At 41.2% G+C, this 16,838-nt stretch overlaps 1 protein-coding gene across 3 annotated transcripts in view; it reads right to left on the reverse strand.

Annotated features, from left to right (window-relative positions):
- Positions 1-15,338: 15,338 nt before the first annotated feature.
- Positions 15,339-16,838, reverse strand: part of SMIM3 (small integral membrane protein 3) — a 41,059-nt gene continuing 39,559 nt past the window's right edge. For all 3 annotated transcript variants that reach the window (XM_044777801.2, XM_070517190.1, XM_044777800.2), the window contains exon 2: positions 15,339-16,702. In XM_044777801.2, coding sequence (XP_044633736.1) covers positions 16,509-16,691 — 183 coding nt within the window. In that variant the 5' untranslated portion in view covers positions 16,692-16,702 and the 3' untranslated portion in view covers positions 15,339-16,508. The remainder of the gene's footprint in view (positions 16,703-16,838) is intronic.

Below are 16,838 nucleotides of genomic sequence, written 5' to 3' on the forward strand. Positions count from 1 at the left end.
AGGAAAACACGTTCTTTTACTATTCTTGCATCTTTCTGCAAGTTTGAGATTGTCTCTAAGCAAATGAAAAGTTAATAAATGAAGGGGGAAGAATACTCAATCCACTCTGAAAGAAGGAAAAAGCGTGTTAGATCGGTCACATATTAAAGGGATGACACAATAAGATGAAACAGAAAGAATAAATGAAAAATTACTTAAAATTCTCTTAGAAGAGGATGATAAACATTGTTTTGGAAATCTATGCCTTCTAGGATTTGAATAATCAGGCTCTCTGTTAATATGAATCCTGACTCTAGGCAATGCAGGAGTGTTTTAAATTTCTTTCCACTATCAGTCAAAATTACTCTCCTCTAAATAACATGAGGTGGGGGTTATTTTGGACAAATAGTCTACGATGTCTAGGCTACTCTGCTTTGGCTCATGATGGCTAAAGAATTGAAACCTGCTCAGTATTAAACAGAAAGAAAAAAAAAGTCTCTTGTATCATGAAAATTAAGAGGCAGTTAGTTAAAAGAAAGACTCCAAACATTGGAGCAGGAACCATCACAATGATTTGTTTTAATGCCTGAGTGAGGAGCTGCGAGCTCCCGGCAGTCACACCTCATAAATATGCCTGACACTTTCAAATTAAGCCAGGACTGCTCATTATTTTAGTGGCATGGGCCTTTGATAAATCAAGAAGTTTTACAAGAATTACATAAAAACTAACCAAAAGTGTAAGCTAAACATCTTCCCTTGTGGAGAAGAGACATCACTATCATCAAGTTAAAAAAAAAAAAAAGAAATAGGGATGAAAGAAAAAAAGAAGAACTTGACAAGCTGAGTAAAGTTCAAAGGAGTAAATGAAGAAACATTTCAGGATAGTCAGAAATTAAGCTAAAAATTATCTGATCTGAGATAATATAATATAGTAAAGTTTATTTCATACTAATTTGATCAATTTGCCTGAGAAATGTCTAAGTGTTCCTGCAAAAACCTGAGAGACATGTGGTGATTCTTGGTGTAAACTAAGGAGGAGAAAAATTACATCAAAGTCACTATGACAAACAATGGCAAGCAATACGATATATTGGAGTACAAGAGAAAGCCATTTGGTGTAAAGCTGATTTGGCCTGACTTTGTTTTTCCAAAAGGGCCTGATGTGGCTGTTGAGCATGCATTGTATATCTGTTTTAAGCATTTGCTATGTCCCAAAGAAGGAACAAATGGCCTTAAGATAAAGACACAACTTCCCCCACATTGGCACTTCCTTAAGGATATGAATCTCTCCCTAGGCTGGGGATTGATTGCTGTGCCCACCAGCTGACCACCCAGCTCAAAATAACAGAACTGCTATCTGCTGTATCCACCAAGAAGGCAGACCTGCTACCTGCTGGGTCCATCAGTTGCTGTGCTGACAAAGCAATCTCGTGACTTTTGTAAAATGGACATTTCAATCATACACGGTACATGCTCTTTGACAATATATAACCCCTCTGTAGACCCCCACTTTTTTTGGTACTGTGGGAGACTGGAATTGGCCACCCTAAGATATGTCTCTTTGGCATGAGGGTTATTTTGGGCTGGTTACTTTTAAAAACTGCAGACATGAGAACAACTCTGAAAAGCAGAAGTTACCCTTTGCAAGAGACATTCATACTTGTAAGAGAAATCTCATTTGTAAAGGTATCTCCCTCTCTGTACCAGGAAGAAGGAGGGATGACCTTATCTCTAGAAACTCTTATCAATGCAGAAGGCAAGGACTTAAATCTACGTAATAATCTTACTCTTGTTTACTGCGCTTTTCTGGTAATCTCCCATAACTGGCTCTCCAACCCCCAACATCCTCCTTTGTCTTTAGCTGAGGATGGTATTTAAGGTGAGAACTTCCGTCATTTTGGGGAGTTACTCAGTTTTTCTGGGTCTCCCACATGTATACATGTTATAAAGCTTTGTTTAATTTTCTCCTGTTATCTGTCTCATGTGAATTTAATTCGTTGTCCGGGCAGAAGGACCCAGAGTGGGTAGAGGAAATGTCTTCCTCCCCTACAGTACTGTTCTTTCCTTGGGGAAGGAAGACCCCGGGCTAAGCTAGTCCTCAGATCTGGCTCCTAATAATCTCAACCCCAATTTACATTTATAGATTGGTGATGGATTATTTTCATTGACAACTGTCTCCACCAATGTTTGAAACTCTAGAGTCTTCCATGTTTTCTTACTAACAATGGAAGGAGAAGAACCCTGGGAGCTCCTATAGGTAGGGAGGAAAATCAGAAAATGAGACAACACTTCTATTTTGTTGCTCTACAACCCTCTTCCTGGTGCCAGTCCCACTTCACTGGTTCAATTGTATAGAAATATGTTCGAGAAAGTTTCTGGATCACAACAATTTTCTTGAATGGATTTTGGTAGAGAATATTTTAAAGTTGTTTTTATTGCTCTCCTCGATGCTTATCTTGACAGATTGGATTAAATACACAATTAAATTTGACGAGAGACACGGTGTCCCTTACAGGAGGGAAAGAACTCAGAGAACCTTCTTCATTTACCAAAGGAAGGAAACTATTCCCCTAAGAAAAGGTGTTTTCTGAAGTAAGAGGTGACTAAAATTGTTTTTACAGAGAGATCTGCTAACAGCTGCTCTCCTGTGATTTTCTTAGGTGCTTTTCCTGGCCTTTTCGCAAAGCCCTGGGGATATGACTGCAAAGATTGTGCTTCCAACCATTGTGGCCTACCCTCCTCCACCGGACCCACTTCTAGAATGTTTTCAGGTGGTTTCCTAAGGATTTGTGTAAAGAAGAATGTTTCCCCTGCCCTTTCTCCTGGCAAAAATTATTGACCTTTCTGGTTTTCTATCAAAAAAAATTTCTTTCACGTGAATCTAAAAGATAATATTTCTGTAGAATTGCATAAACAAAACAACTGGGTTTTGCAGGTACTGAAGACCCTGAGAAGCAAGGAAGAAATTTCTCAAATACCTTCGCATACTTGAAGAATGAGAATTTCTTCCAGGAATTAATGATCAAGAAATTGTATTTTCTTGTGTAAGTTTGAAGTAGAAGTTTAAAAATATTTTTTGAGGCACAATTTTTACCACGTGATTTTAGGTAGAAAGTTGCTCTGGTGCCTAACTAAACTCTGAGTTACTAGAAATATTTCAGAAGAAATTTGCAGTAAATGTTTAAAGAATATTTTTATGAGGGAAAATAGATCAAAGTAATTGTCTAATAGCCAATTCTATTGAATGGTTAGGAAAAGTTATTTTTTTAATAAAATATTTATGTGAAACCTCAATTTTCTAAATATTGAATAAGGACAATGAAGTATTACATAGAATTTAACATTTATTTTTCCTCCTTTTTTGGGGGGAGAATTTTAATTTCCATCACCCATAGCTGCGCAGCTGAAGACCTCTTGTTGCCCTGACCCCTGGCCCCTTAAGACATTAACCACAACCCTGCTCACAAAAAGCCTAGCATAGTATCTTCAGCTCGCAGGAAACCACAAAGAGGGGAAGGAGAAGATGGCTAAACAAAATCAGTCAAAACAGGTTAAAGGCAACATGGCAGTCTGGTTTGACCTGACATAGACCCCACAGTTCATTATACACTCATTGTAATATATTACGATGCTATAGAACACGTCCACCTGCTCCATGGTAGTTTACAACTGCCATGGCAATGGCTGGATATCATCAAATAAGGCAAGAAAAGAAGTGGCACCCTATTCCCCAGAAAAGCCTGCCCAGTTCACTGAACAATTGTGAATATTCCTCCCCTTCATTACTCTGAACCCTTATAACAGCTGCTTGATCCTCCCAGGAGCTGAGAAGTTGATTTGTGACCTTTGTTCCCACTTCTCCATTCTTTGGCCATTGAATAAGGCTTGGACTGTTGAACACTCAGCTTCAGTTTCATTTCAATGTCGCAGCAAGGTACAGAGGAAGAACCCCAGGAGGAAGGGCAAGAGAGCCTTCCTCGGGTCTCTCCCGGTTGGAGAGAGGGTTCAGTTGGTAACACTCTGATCGTTAAACCTGCTGTTTTCCAGACCCTGAGCATTTTCAGAATTAACCTGGATGGAAAACAGAGCTAATTATCTCACTCTAATGGCTAGGATTTAGGAAATTCCTTACTCGGCCAGAAATCTATGCCCCTCATCAATATTTTGTATAAGAAACTATAAAAGTAGTGTTACTTTAGTAAGATTACTGTTTACTCTCTTAAACCTGAGAAAGTGTTAATTTTAAGGTTTCTTAGAATACGAGTGGGGCCACACTCCCCACAATGCTTTCCGGAGCTGATTGTATGAGACCAAAGGGGTATGGCCAGCCTCGATCCCAGTCCCCGCCTCCAGCCCCTATCCTGACCAGGCTAGGGATGCTCCCTCACTTTTTCTCTTGGCAGAATAGTGGAAAAATCACTTCTCCCTTAAAGCCATTAACTATGCAGTGGAGTGATCTCACAGAATTTAAATACAGTAGTTAAATCTATATGCCACTTCTTTTCTTGAAAGAAAAAAATTATGGCGGAAAACATGACCTACTCTGAGAACTGATGTTTGAAATTGGAATACGTGTGATTAATTGGGACAGGAAGAATTTTAAGTTCAGACAGAGATTCTGTTTTTTCTTGTTGCTGTTTTTCTTTGCAGGAATTACCAAACTCTCCAGTTTCTTCTGTGGAATTCCTTGTGTCAAGAAGGAATTGTGCTCAAAGACCACAACAAATTTCAAGAAAGTTACATTTACCTATCATTTTATTCTCCTCCCAACCTGAGGTACTATTTTTTGGATTAATTTTGAAGTAGAAGTTTAAAAATATTTCTGAAAGATATTTCCTTTTGCTTCACGTTTTTACTTTCACCCTCTGATTTTTGGAACAACAGCTTTTTTTTCACACAGCTTTAAGTTAACTGAAACTTTGTAAGCAGAGACTTTCAACAAACGTTTTAGCGTATATTTCATTGAGGCCCAATACCTTAAACTGAGCCTTCCAACTAATTATGACAAATAAAAGAGATTTCCTTAAAGAATTTTTGAACAAAATATTCAATCAAACAAGTTTAAAAATTCTAACCATTGCATGGGGACCAAGGGAATAGTATAATGTCTGCCATTTTGTTAATTCTTGTCTCTCTCTTTTTTAGCATATCAGTTGTATTCTATTTAATATATAACTACACTATTTGAACTATGACATAATTAAGTTTTTACAAAAAAATTTTCCAAGTACTATTCAAATTACTATCAGAAACTAAAACAGTTTCTGTTTCCAAATAAGTACAACATCTGCAAGCAACGTTTTATTTTTTGAACAATTTTATCATTATTATTATTACGGTGGTAAGAACACAACAATTCTTGCCTCTTTTCTTCGTGTCCCAAGCTTCTATTTTACATGCAGCTGTGGCTACCTCAGATCTCTCTGATCCTTAAAATCTGTTTTTGTCCCATTCAGCCTGGAAGAGAAAACAGAACATCTCAAAGGGCAGAGCTGCCTTCTGCCCTCTCCCAGAGCTTGGTGATCCCTTTAGATTGACAGGCGTTCAAACCGTTGCCAAAAAAAAATTTTTTTCACAATGCGTAGCGTATCTTCTCAAAACTGTTACTTTGGTATCTGTGCTGCAGAACTGTAAGGAAAAGTGTTCCATTTCCAGAATTTAAAAATCTTGGCTAAAAAAAATCGACTAAAATTAAGAGGATGCAGTCCTCCGTTATTCTGTGTAGCTGACCTTTGTTAAGCATCAGTGAAAAACCCCAACTCCTAGAACCTTTCTAGGCGACTTTTCACTCTTTTCCGTTATCTCATGTTCTTCCCCGTGTGCTGACTGAGTTCTGCGTATCTCCACCCTGAAGCTACTAGTTTTCATTTAGGCTCCTCCATCCTTCTAATTTAATGTTTCTGATGGGAATATTATCAAAAGATTGCATCTCATCCAAGAACTTTCTCTGAGAAGCTGTTTCTGAAATAAAATATTTACTTAATTACACACACACAAAGGTACGTGAGTAGAATATGAGGTGATAGTGTAACTGCCTGAAATTGAAGAAAACGTATGTCTGTTATCTCTTTCTCCTCAGTTCATGCCCTTCTTGCCCTCCTGACAAAGCTCCAGTATCCCTATTTGGCTCACATTCTGGTCACCAACCTTCATTTTCTCTCTTTTTTTCTCCCTTTTCTTTCCCTTTCTAACATGTATCATCTTATCTCCCCTCATCCAAAAATGTTTACTCTTTAGAATTCCCCGTCTATCCATGTGGTTGCTGGAGAACTGTGTCATCCCACGTCAGTTTACCAAGTGTCTCTGTTTTCTAGGGCTGCCACGACAAATTACCACAGAGTTCGTGGCTTAAAACAAGAGAAATGTATTTTCTCACAATTTTGGATGCCAGAAGTCTAAAGTCAAGCTGTCCCCAAGGCCATGCTTCCTCCAAATGCCCTGGGGGACAATGCATTGCTTGGGTCTTCCGGTTTTTGGTGGCTCCGAGCATTCCTTGGCTTGTGGCCACGTCACTCCAATCTCTGCCTCCGTGGTCACGTTGCCTCATCTTCTCTCTGTGTGTCTCAACTCTGTGCGTCTTTTATAAGGATACTTGTTGTTGGATTCGAGCCTACCTGGATAATCCAGGATGATCTCTACATCTCAAAACAGTTGATTTAATGACATCAGCAAAGACCTTTTCCCCAAATAAGTTCACATTCACAGGTTCCAGGAATTGGGAAGTGGACAGATCTTTTGGGGGCCATCAATCCACTGACTACACTGAGAAAGAATATTAGTCCCTCTTGAAAGTGTCAGACTCCTTGCAAAAAAACAGAAAGTTGTGGTTCATTTACCTTAACTTCCTATAAATTTAAAATAATTTAGTACTAAGTATGGAAAAAGAAAAAAGAATTATGAGCGATCTACTGCCCTGATGTCCAGAGATTCCACAGATCATTCTTTGTCCAATCGCTGGTCAATTCCTAGAATACAACTTATCTTCATTTTTAGAATAAATATCCATTCTTTACCCTACATGACCCAAACAATTTCTATGTACAATGAGACAGCAGTATTCATATTGGACTTTTTCTAACAGCAATGAAATTTTAAATGTTTTCTGAGGCGCAAATCTTGATGTAAGGTCAATAGAAGTACAAAGAACTTCACAGTAGAAATTCTAAAGCCACTAACAGCAATTTCAAAATTTGTAAAGAATATTCCTCATACTATTGTTATGAAATTTGTTGTTGAAATGAAAAGTTATGAAAACTATTTTGGTGAAGTATGTATGCTTTTTCTCTCCCCATTTGCCTATGTCTTCATTTCATTGACACTGAGTTCCAACCACTGCTAAGCTTTTACTGCACAGTCATATTACAATTTATTTTGTTTTTTCATCAGTTTCTGTAAGACACAAATCTAAGAGGAAAAACTTGATCATTAAAGTAAAAAATTTTAAGAAAAATATATAAATAGAATATGAGGATAGTAGGGTTATTTTAACTAGATTTTTATGTTATTTCCTAATTTCTCCTCAGACTGTTTAGCTGTTGTGATATTGTGGTTTATAAGAAATATATATATTTGATCACTTGGATGACCAAAATATATTTCTCATATATATTTGGTCTTTGTCCATGGTTCCTGGCTCACAGCTCCCAAAACTTTTGGAATTCCCTGAGCGATAAAAGCAATGGGAGTATCTTTTGTTATCATATTTGGTCTCTTGTTCTCAGTTCCTGAAATAGCATCAGAGTCATACAGGTCAAATAGGTGTTGTGTTATTCATAACAAACCCCTTCCACCACAACTGAGTTTATGTTAATGCGGTGACTTTTGGGAGGCGTCTAAAGATGGGGGCTGATTGCCGGGGGAACCAACAATGAATAGAGGGTTGGAACTTTCAGAGGAGGGGAGAGGGGCTGGAGCTTGAATCAATCACCATTGGCCAATGAATTAATCAATCGTGCCTATGTGATGAAGCCACCATAAAAACCCAACAGGAGGGGATTCAGAGATCTTCCACGTGCCACAGTGCCAGGCCTGAAACTCCACAAGGACAGAAGTTCCTTTGTTCGAGACATTCACCTTACGTATCTCTTCATCTAGTTAGTGATTTGTATCTTTTAATATCCTTTGTAATAAATCGGTAATCTAGTGAGCAAACGGGTTTCCTGACTTCTGTGAGCTGCTCTAGGAAATTAATCAAACCCCAAAGAAGGGATCATCGGAACCTCTGATTTGTTGCCAGTTGGTCAGAAGCACAGGTAACAACCACCTGGGCTTGCAATTGGCCTCTGAAGTAGAGGGTGGTCATGTGGGACTGAGCCCTTTATCTGTGGAATCTGGTTCTGTCTCTGGGTAGATAGTGTTGGAATTGAGTTGAATTCTTGGACGCCTCCCTGGTGTCTGAGAATTGCTTGTTGGTATGAGGAAGACCCCCCCCCCCCCCCCCCCCCCCGCACACACACACAGTAGAATTGGGTCCAGGAACACAAAAGAGCTGTCTCTTACCATCTCCCACCCCTACCCTCTTTCACCCTTTCCACTCTCCTGCTAGTCTCCTGGGAATGTTTCCTAAGATGTTTGGGTGAAAACAATCTAGTGAGACCAATCCAGCAGACTTGCCCCACCATATTTATATTCTTTAAGATAGAGCTAAGGCTCCTCCTCCGTTGCTAGGTAACATTTAAGCATTGAGTACTTACTGCAGGCCAGCTCTCTGTAAATATTTTAGATAAAGTGACTTGCTTAATCCTTCCATTGGCACTGCAGAAGTAAGCCTCATCTCCCCTTTCACAAATGAGGGCAGAGATGATGAGGATCAAGGCTGCCCCAGGCAGAAAAGCCCAAGGTGTCCCGGCCTACATAGCGATCTATATCACCAACTCGATAACCAGACCCCATCGGCACTGATACCATTTTAACAGCTTTTTTTCGTGATCTTTCCTTTGTCTTGTAAAGAAATAACTCATATACCTATGCTTTATAAATTTAGCCCTGCCCTCAACCCATTGCAGTCATGTCCCCATGCTGCAGCCCTTCACCGCCCGCAGGCCCTGTCCCCATGCTGCAGCTCTTCACCGCCCGCGGGCCCTGTCTCCATGCTGCAGCTCTTCGCCGCCGACGGGCCCTGTCCCCATGCTATTCTTTGAATAAAGGAGCACTATTACCAGACCTTCAGAGTCCAAGAAATCTTTCTTTCGACTCCTCACTCACTGAGCCTGCCTCAGGGAGGCTCAGAGACAGCTACTTGCAGAAGAACATGGAGTGGAGCCAGATGGGAATTTGGTCTGCTTGACTTGAAAGTTTAGGCATATAAACAATTCACTGTATAATGGCAGCTGTCCAAATTTCAATGTGTATAAGAATTTTTATGATTTTGATAATGTTAGAGAAGTGCTAACACAGAAACGTTTTTCTAGCATGTAAATCTTTATGAAAATTGAAGTGCCTTTCATATACCTCAATTAAATTCTTTGTTGATGAAAATAATAATAATAATTTTTCACATATTGAGGTATATGGGGAAGCCATTCTGGTTTAAATCTGACTTGGCCTAAAACTTGTTTTTCCCAGAGCAGCCTGACTTATGGCCCACCAGACATGCATTGTACATCTGCTTCAAACATTTTCTGAAAGCAAAGAATGCACTTTTTTTGCTGAGTAAGATTGGCCCTGAGCTAACATCTGTTGCCAATCTTCCTCTTTTTGCTTGAGGGAGATTGTTGTTAAGCCAACATCTGTGCCAGTCTTCTTCTATTTTATATGCAGGATGCGGCCACAGTACAGCTTGATGAGCAGTGTGCAGGGTGGCACCCAGGACCCAAACCCGCAAACCCCAGGCTCCGGAAGTGGAGCCCACAAACTGAACCACTAAGCCACCAGGCCGGCCCCAAGAATGCACTCTTTAAAGATGGGGATGTAATGGCTTCCTCTCTCTGACGCCAATACCAGTATTTCTTTGAAGATAAGCTTTTCCTCCCAGAGAACTAAGTTTATGTTGACCTGCGGTGTATGTGCTAAACTGTGACAAAACATCGCCTGTGACTTTGGGGAAAAAAAATTGTACTCCTGCCATGCTTGATGTATGTTCTTTGTTCTGAACCAGTATATGACCGTGCTGTAAACCACACTTCCCTGGAGAGCTTTCGTCCCTGGAGGAGGGAGCACTTCCAGACTAGTCTTCAGCTCAATAAATATCACTCTATCTTTCTTATCTGTAGATTGATTATCAACTATTCGGGTTGACATTTCAATCTGGACAATTTAAAAGTTGCTTCTTCACCTTTTGCGACTAAGAGAGGGTTTCAAAGCAAATTGTATTACTATCATCCTTTCATTTCACAATCTGATTTCCAGTCTCTTTTTAGCAAGAGTTATGTAAAGACCTGATTAAAGTTTGTATCTTACTGAAAGATTTTAAATGCTTTTTTGCACTCAAGTTTAGAAAACCATCTCTGTGAAGAATTAAAACTTAAAAATGGAAAACTTTGTGTTTTATTAAACAATTATGAATTAGTTATGAAATAATTTCTGAAAGGAGATTAATATAGGAGAGATACCACTTTCATACTTATCCTAAGGCCCTTTGTGAACTTGGTGCCAATCCGACAGGGTGCCAGTAGAGAAGCTGTCTGCTAATCTCATTGCTTAAACTAGTGATTTTGGAAATCCTGTCCCATTAGGATCATAGGCCTTTGGTGTTTTTAAACTATTGGCCATCTTATAGTTACCATTACTGAGAGACTCCTATGAGTCAGACACTGGTCAAATCCTTTAATTATATGATCTCATGTAATCCTCCCCACACTCAGAAATAGCCGTTATCACCATTTTACAGATGAAGAAACCGAGACTCATTATTATTAATAGATCCCATTTATTGAGCATTTGCTGTATTTTACCTTTCACCTTGCAGTTTTGCCCTCATTTAATACTTATAAAATCCTCTGAGGTAGGAATAACTACTTTCCGTCTTATTTTACAGATGAGAAAATTGAGGCTCAAAGAGTTTACGTCACTGGCCCGCAATCACAAAGCTGAGGAATAGGGAAGCCAAGATTCTTCAGGTCCTCGCTCGTAATCTCTGGTTATACCATCTCCTGGAAAGAGGGGGAGGGAGGGAGGATGGCGGCCAACAAGTCAGGCAGAGTGTGAACTTTCTCCCCAGAGAGGATGACGGATGAGTAAGTCATGATAGCTGTCTTCCAAATGTTCAGACGTCGTCACAAGGAAGAGCAAGTTGATCTCTTCAAGGTGGCCCTGACTTCTCTCTCACCAAAGGAAGAATTTTAATAGAACAGCTCTCGAGGGGTGGTTTCAGGAAGAAGTGGACTCCTTTCCACTGGCATGTGACTCTTCAATCTCAGCCTGATCGCTGATCAGCAGGGAGCTTGTTTTTACGAAGTAGACTCCCGGGTGAATCTGACGTAGGTGGTCTGGGATCACACGGGGAAATACCCAATAGGCAATGACTAACCCAACCATTGAAGAGGGGATCCTTTGAGTATAGGGGAGGTTGGATTGGATGATCCCTATGTTACCTCCAGATCTCTGGAACCAGAACTGTAAAAATAAAATCTTGAACTGCTAGGAATGTTATAGGATTGACTCTGGAAACTTCTGTGAGCTAACTGCTTTCTTTGCAAAAAGAGCTGAATTGCCATCTGGTGAATTGCCTAAAAGTTCTTTACAGTCATTCACCTCCAAACTGTGGAATCATTTTCTCATTTAATTCTGATACCCTCCAGTTTACAGACCAGGAATCAGACTCAGAAAGGCGAAGCAGCACACACAGCCTCGGCCCCACATCCAGCAATTCCTGGTCTGCGGCTTCTCAAGGGCTTGAGTTTCACAGATGAAGCCAGTGTGTATTAATCACAAAAGTTTCCAGTTTTACTCCATTAGGCAATTAGGAGAAAGTTTAAGAAGTTCTGGACAGCCATCGCAGTGAAACAATGTTCCCGGATGCTTCAGGACAATGTTTCTCAAAGGACAAGATGCTGTGTTAAAGATGCAGAATTCTTGCCTCTATCTTACGCCCGCTGCTATGGACTGAAAGTTTGTGTCCCCCCCCAAAATTCATTTGTTGAATCCTAACCCCCAAGGTGATGTATTAGGAGGTGGGACCTTTGGAAGGTGATTAGGTCATGAGGGCAGAGCCCTCACAAATGGGTTAGTGCACTTATAAAAGAGACCCCAGACTCCCACGCCCCTTCCGCTATGCAAGGTTATGGGCAAAAAGACAGCCGCCTGTGAACCGGAACACAGGCCTTCTCCAGACACTGAATCAGTGGCTCTATCTTGGACTTCCAGCCGCCAGAACTCTGAGAAATAAACGTCTGTTGTTTATAAGCCACCCAGTGTGCGACTTTGTTCTAACAGCCCGATGGACTAAGACACCCACTGAATCAGAATCTTCGTGGATGGGGACAAGGATTTTGCCTTTGTAAAAGCTCTCCAGTGCATCCTACAGTTGCAAAATCATTGTCTGCAGGAAAAACACTCAATTTGTGGATGGAAAGTAAGAAATTTTCCATTTGCAAATTAGAAAATAATCTTTTTTAGTGATGACTAATACTGAATACAATTACCAGAAACTAAAAGGAAACAAGATTTGCCGTGTGCGTGATTGGGAGGTAGTGCTACACAATTGTTTATTTCCAACGTGTTTGTCACGAAATGGAAGGTTAAGTGAATAACTCAACATGAAATGCCGCATGAGCACCTCAGTGGAATCACATTACACTTGAACACATACACGCAGGAGTGTGCGCTCGCAGACCCCCCCCCCCCAAACTGCATTTCCTTAAACTGGGTGGTACGTCTAGAGGCATGCCCTTGGAATGCTGGAGTGTTGGTTTCCAAAGACAGGTTTGATTGAAGAAAGAAACCTGATGAACCCAGTTACATGTCAAGTACAATAGCAGAAATTACCCTGTAATTTTGAGAAATGGAGCAAAATGTCAAGGAAATCATTTTGTTAGTGACAAATTGACAATACATCTATTCATGATTTTATTATAGACAGTTGTAACTAATAAAGAAGCAAATGCAAAGAAATGGTCACCACAATCTCGCAGCCCCCAGTCAAGCTCTCTATGCTCCTTCACAGCCTTGTTTGGATGCATATATATTCTAAATATTATCTTTATTTGCAGCCCCCTCAATTCTTTTGTATGACGAGTTGACCTTTTCTCAGTCTTACATAAAAGGCTATGAAAAATTATAGCAGTTCTGACCACATTATTACCCCTCAGCCTGTTAGGAAAATTCTAGAGGTGGTTTTTGCTTTTTGTTGCTCAACATAATAAAGAGTGCTCAGTTGACATGCTTTATTCCATTGTTTGTGCCATATTTACCAGAACACTCCCCTATGGCTGTATAAGTATTGCAATTGTTTCTCTTTTTTTCTTCTAGTAATTCTCAAATTAGTTGGTTATTTCTGAAGTCAGGGTCGGGGAGGGGGGAGTTTGGAAGAAATGCTATTAATGCTTATTAGTTATTACAAGAAATAGTGTTCCCTCTGATTTACCATCTAACCTTTTCTTCCAAAATTTAATTTCTGCTAACTTCAGTAAGGATGTTAAGTGTTAAAAAAAAAAATGTGGAAACATGAACTCCCGAGTTTGAGAGTATATGGAAAAAATGTTCACTTACTGTTTTACCTATAAACACATGCACATTCTCTTTACTTTTTAAATTTTAAAGCATTCTATGCAACTAAATGACATAATGTAAGTCCTAATTTCAATACACACAATTTTTAAGACACTGTTATTCATTACCAGACCCTTTATTTTTCAAAGCGGCCAATACATTTGAAATTTGGAATTTGTAGTTTCACTCTCTTTTCAAAATCCGCTCCACATTGTCTTCACACCTTTGTATGATGCTCACCTAACTATCTCACCATCCTTACAGGTATTGTTGCAGAAACCGTCAGGCGAAGTTCCCATCCCATCACCACCTACAGACCTCTCTGAGAGCTCTTGGAGATCGCCAGTTGCTTGGCATCTTCGTTTCTCCAAGACCACCTGCCTCTCATTAACAGAGCTCCTTCCCCACCAATGGATCACATAATGGACTTAGAAGCAGAATTGCTAGGTTAATAATTGATAGGAATTAATAAAATTTTCTTCTGTCAACCAAGGTGCACTCCAGCAATTTTAAGTAAAAAGGGCTTTAATATAGGGAATTATGTGCTTAAAAATCATTAAAAGGATTAGAGAAGCAGGCAGGGGTTACTAGAATTCCTCTCAGATCAACACTGCAGAACGGGCCCTCTTTAAGAGCTGCTACTTGGGCTACAATCAGAAACTAGGGAATAAGAAAGCCAGAGTCTCGGCTGCGGCAAGCGGGACTGTCTCATCTCAGTTGTAATCCAGGTGTCAGAAAGCTGCCAGCTTGGCTCCAGAACACACCACAGGTGCTGGATTCACACCAGCACCGTGACTGCCTCACACCCTGCTGCGGTATCTCTCCCGACTCAACTGGGTTCCACGCTCAGACCTCGAGTGCGTGCATCGGAGTAGCAGAACCTAAATTACATCTCAGTCTTGGACTACAGATTAGTTAGGGAAATGGAGTTTTTTACCTTCAACGTAGTTTTTCACTTTCTAGCCTCTGCCACCCAGGAAAGCGCATCAGGACAAAAAAGTTGGAATAGATGCTGAGCAAACCAATCAGAATCCCCGCTTGACCATGTTTCCCTGTACCCTCCTCTAACTCCTACCTCTACACTAAGTCCTGTGCCTAGAAAGAGCTGTCTGTTCCCAATGCTTCCACTTCCTTACCTCCCACTCGTTCCTTAACTCACAAAGTATGACTGCATCCCTCTCCTATCACCTCTTATCACATGACCTTTTCAATCACCTTGCTTTGCTTTCTCCCCTCTATCCCCCTTCCACTCCTATTTAGTGTTCTCCAAGGTCTGCACTTAGCACTGCCCCGCTCTCAGCCTGTACACTCCGCCTGGGTGATCCTGTCCACTTGTGTGCCATACACCACGTGCATATAATCCCCCAAAACATAACTCCAGCCATAAAATCTCTCCCAAGGAACAGACCTAGCTTCCCAACTGCATCCTGAAAGTGCCACAGGAATATCCCAAGCACCTCAAATTCGACATGTGCAATACCAAATGCATCATCTTATTTCCAAAATCTGTTCTCCCCCACATTCCATGTCTGTGTCAATTGCACAACTATTCACCCACTTGCCAAGCTAGAACCCTGGCAGTTGATTGATTCTTCTCTTTCTCTTTCTGTTCCTACATCCAAACTGTCTCTAAGGCCCATAAATTCAGCGGAATCCTTTGACCTGAGCTCTTGAGCTTAACAGGAGCTCTTTAAAGAAAGACCTCACACACACCCATTCTAGCACTTTATTGGAAACTGGCTGTGCACATCAATGAAAACAGATCAAAGTAAAGGCATCATTTTTACACAATAATATCCTGATATCGGTGCTATCTTCTTACATAATTTAATAAATCCCAGGATGCTCCTGATTTTGGTCAAAGAGCTTGGGTGGTCCAGAAATCTCTCTATATAAATATAAATTATAGCATCTAAAATAACCATCATTGTTTTGAGTTAGTTCCAAAAGTCCTGGGAACATGTCTTAAAATGCAAGTCTGTACCTTGGACTGGCGGCAGTGCTGGTGGGAGGGAGTGAAGGGATACACATTACACCATGGAGCTAATTATAGCAGGAGCCGGGGCAGAGCTCCTCTATGTGGGGCATACAGGGGGATGGGGCCTGGAGATCCCGAGAGCTGCCCAGGGAACTGAGCCACCCTGCATTTTCCAACGATGCTTGAGTGTCACAGCTATGAGACTCCAGTGCAGAAAGAAGCCCATTGCCCCAGCTTCCTCGGCATTGCTAAGAAATGGCAGAGCCCTCCTCCAGATTGCATAGGGGCAGAGACTGTGGCACAGAGAAGGTCTCAGGAAGTTCCACCCATCTCCCTTCCCCTGCCATGCTCGACTACCTCCCAAATTAGGAAACTTGAGGGAGTGACACTCAAAGAAGACCACTTTTGAGCCAATGCATCGCTGGCGCCTTGGAATGAAGACAGGGTGGATTTGCTTGGTTTGACCCAAGGAGCATGGGCACAGGCTGCTCTGCCCCCACTGTCTCCCTCACCACCTTGAAAGCCATCATCAGCAGTTAGATCCTTTGGTTCTTGAGAGCTTCTCGGCACTCAGCAACAACACCTACATATCTGTGGTGACTTAACTGCTCACAAACAGCTTTAACCTCCACTAAGTCACTGGTTCTCACAACCCTATGAGGTAGGAAGGGGAGGGATCATAATCCCCATTTAAAAGATAAGGAACCTGGAACTCACAGAACTAGGTCCCTTGACCACACAGCTGGCCAGTGGCAGAATCAAAATCAGAACTCAGGTCTCCCCTCGCATATCAAGCTCCAGAGTCCACACACCAAAGTCCCTCCTGCTGCCTTTCTGAGAAAGGGGAAGAGGCATGGGGAGGGGATGCTGTCCTCATCCCTCACCTGCCCCTCCTGGGAGGTTCTCAGACAGCCCCATTGAGGACAGGATGAGTCCGCATGCGATAGATGATGACAGCAGTGGCTGGGCACAGCAACAACGAGGTCATGATGACAATGGTGGCCAGGATGATGAGGACAATAACCCAGATATCCAGAATGTGCTTGGGGAGCACGACTTCCACGGGGACCTGGCTGACGGCATCCATGCTGCTTCACTCTGCAACAGACAGGGAAGAGGCAATCACTGTTTTTGTACCCTCTCCCTGCCCCCTAGTTGGATGGAAACCTGCTCCAAGAGTCAGAAGCTTGGGTCACTTACCAGCTGTGTGCTTGTTAAGGTTGCTTGATCAATA

This window comes from Equus asinus, chromosome 9, assembly GCF_041296235.1.
Source record: "Equus asinus isolate D_3611 breed Donkey chromosome 9, EquAss-T2T_v2, whole genome shotgun sequence".
NCBI lineage: Eukaryota > Metazoa > Chordata > Mammalia > Perissodactyla > Equidae > Equus > Equus asinus.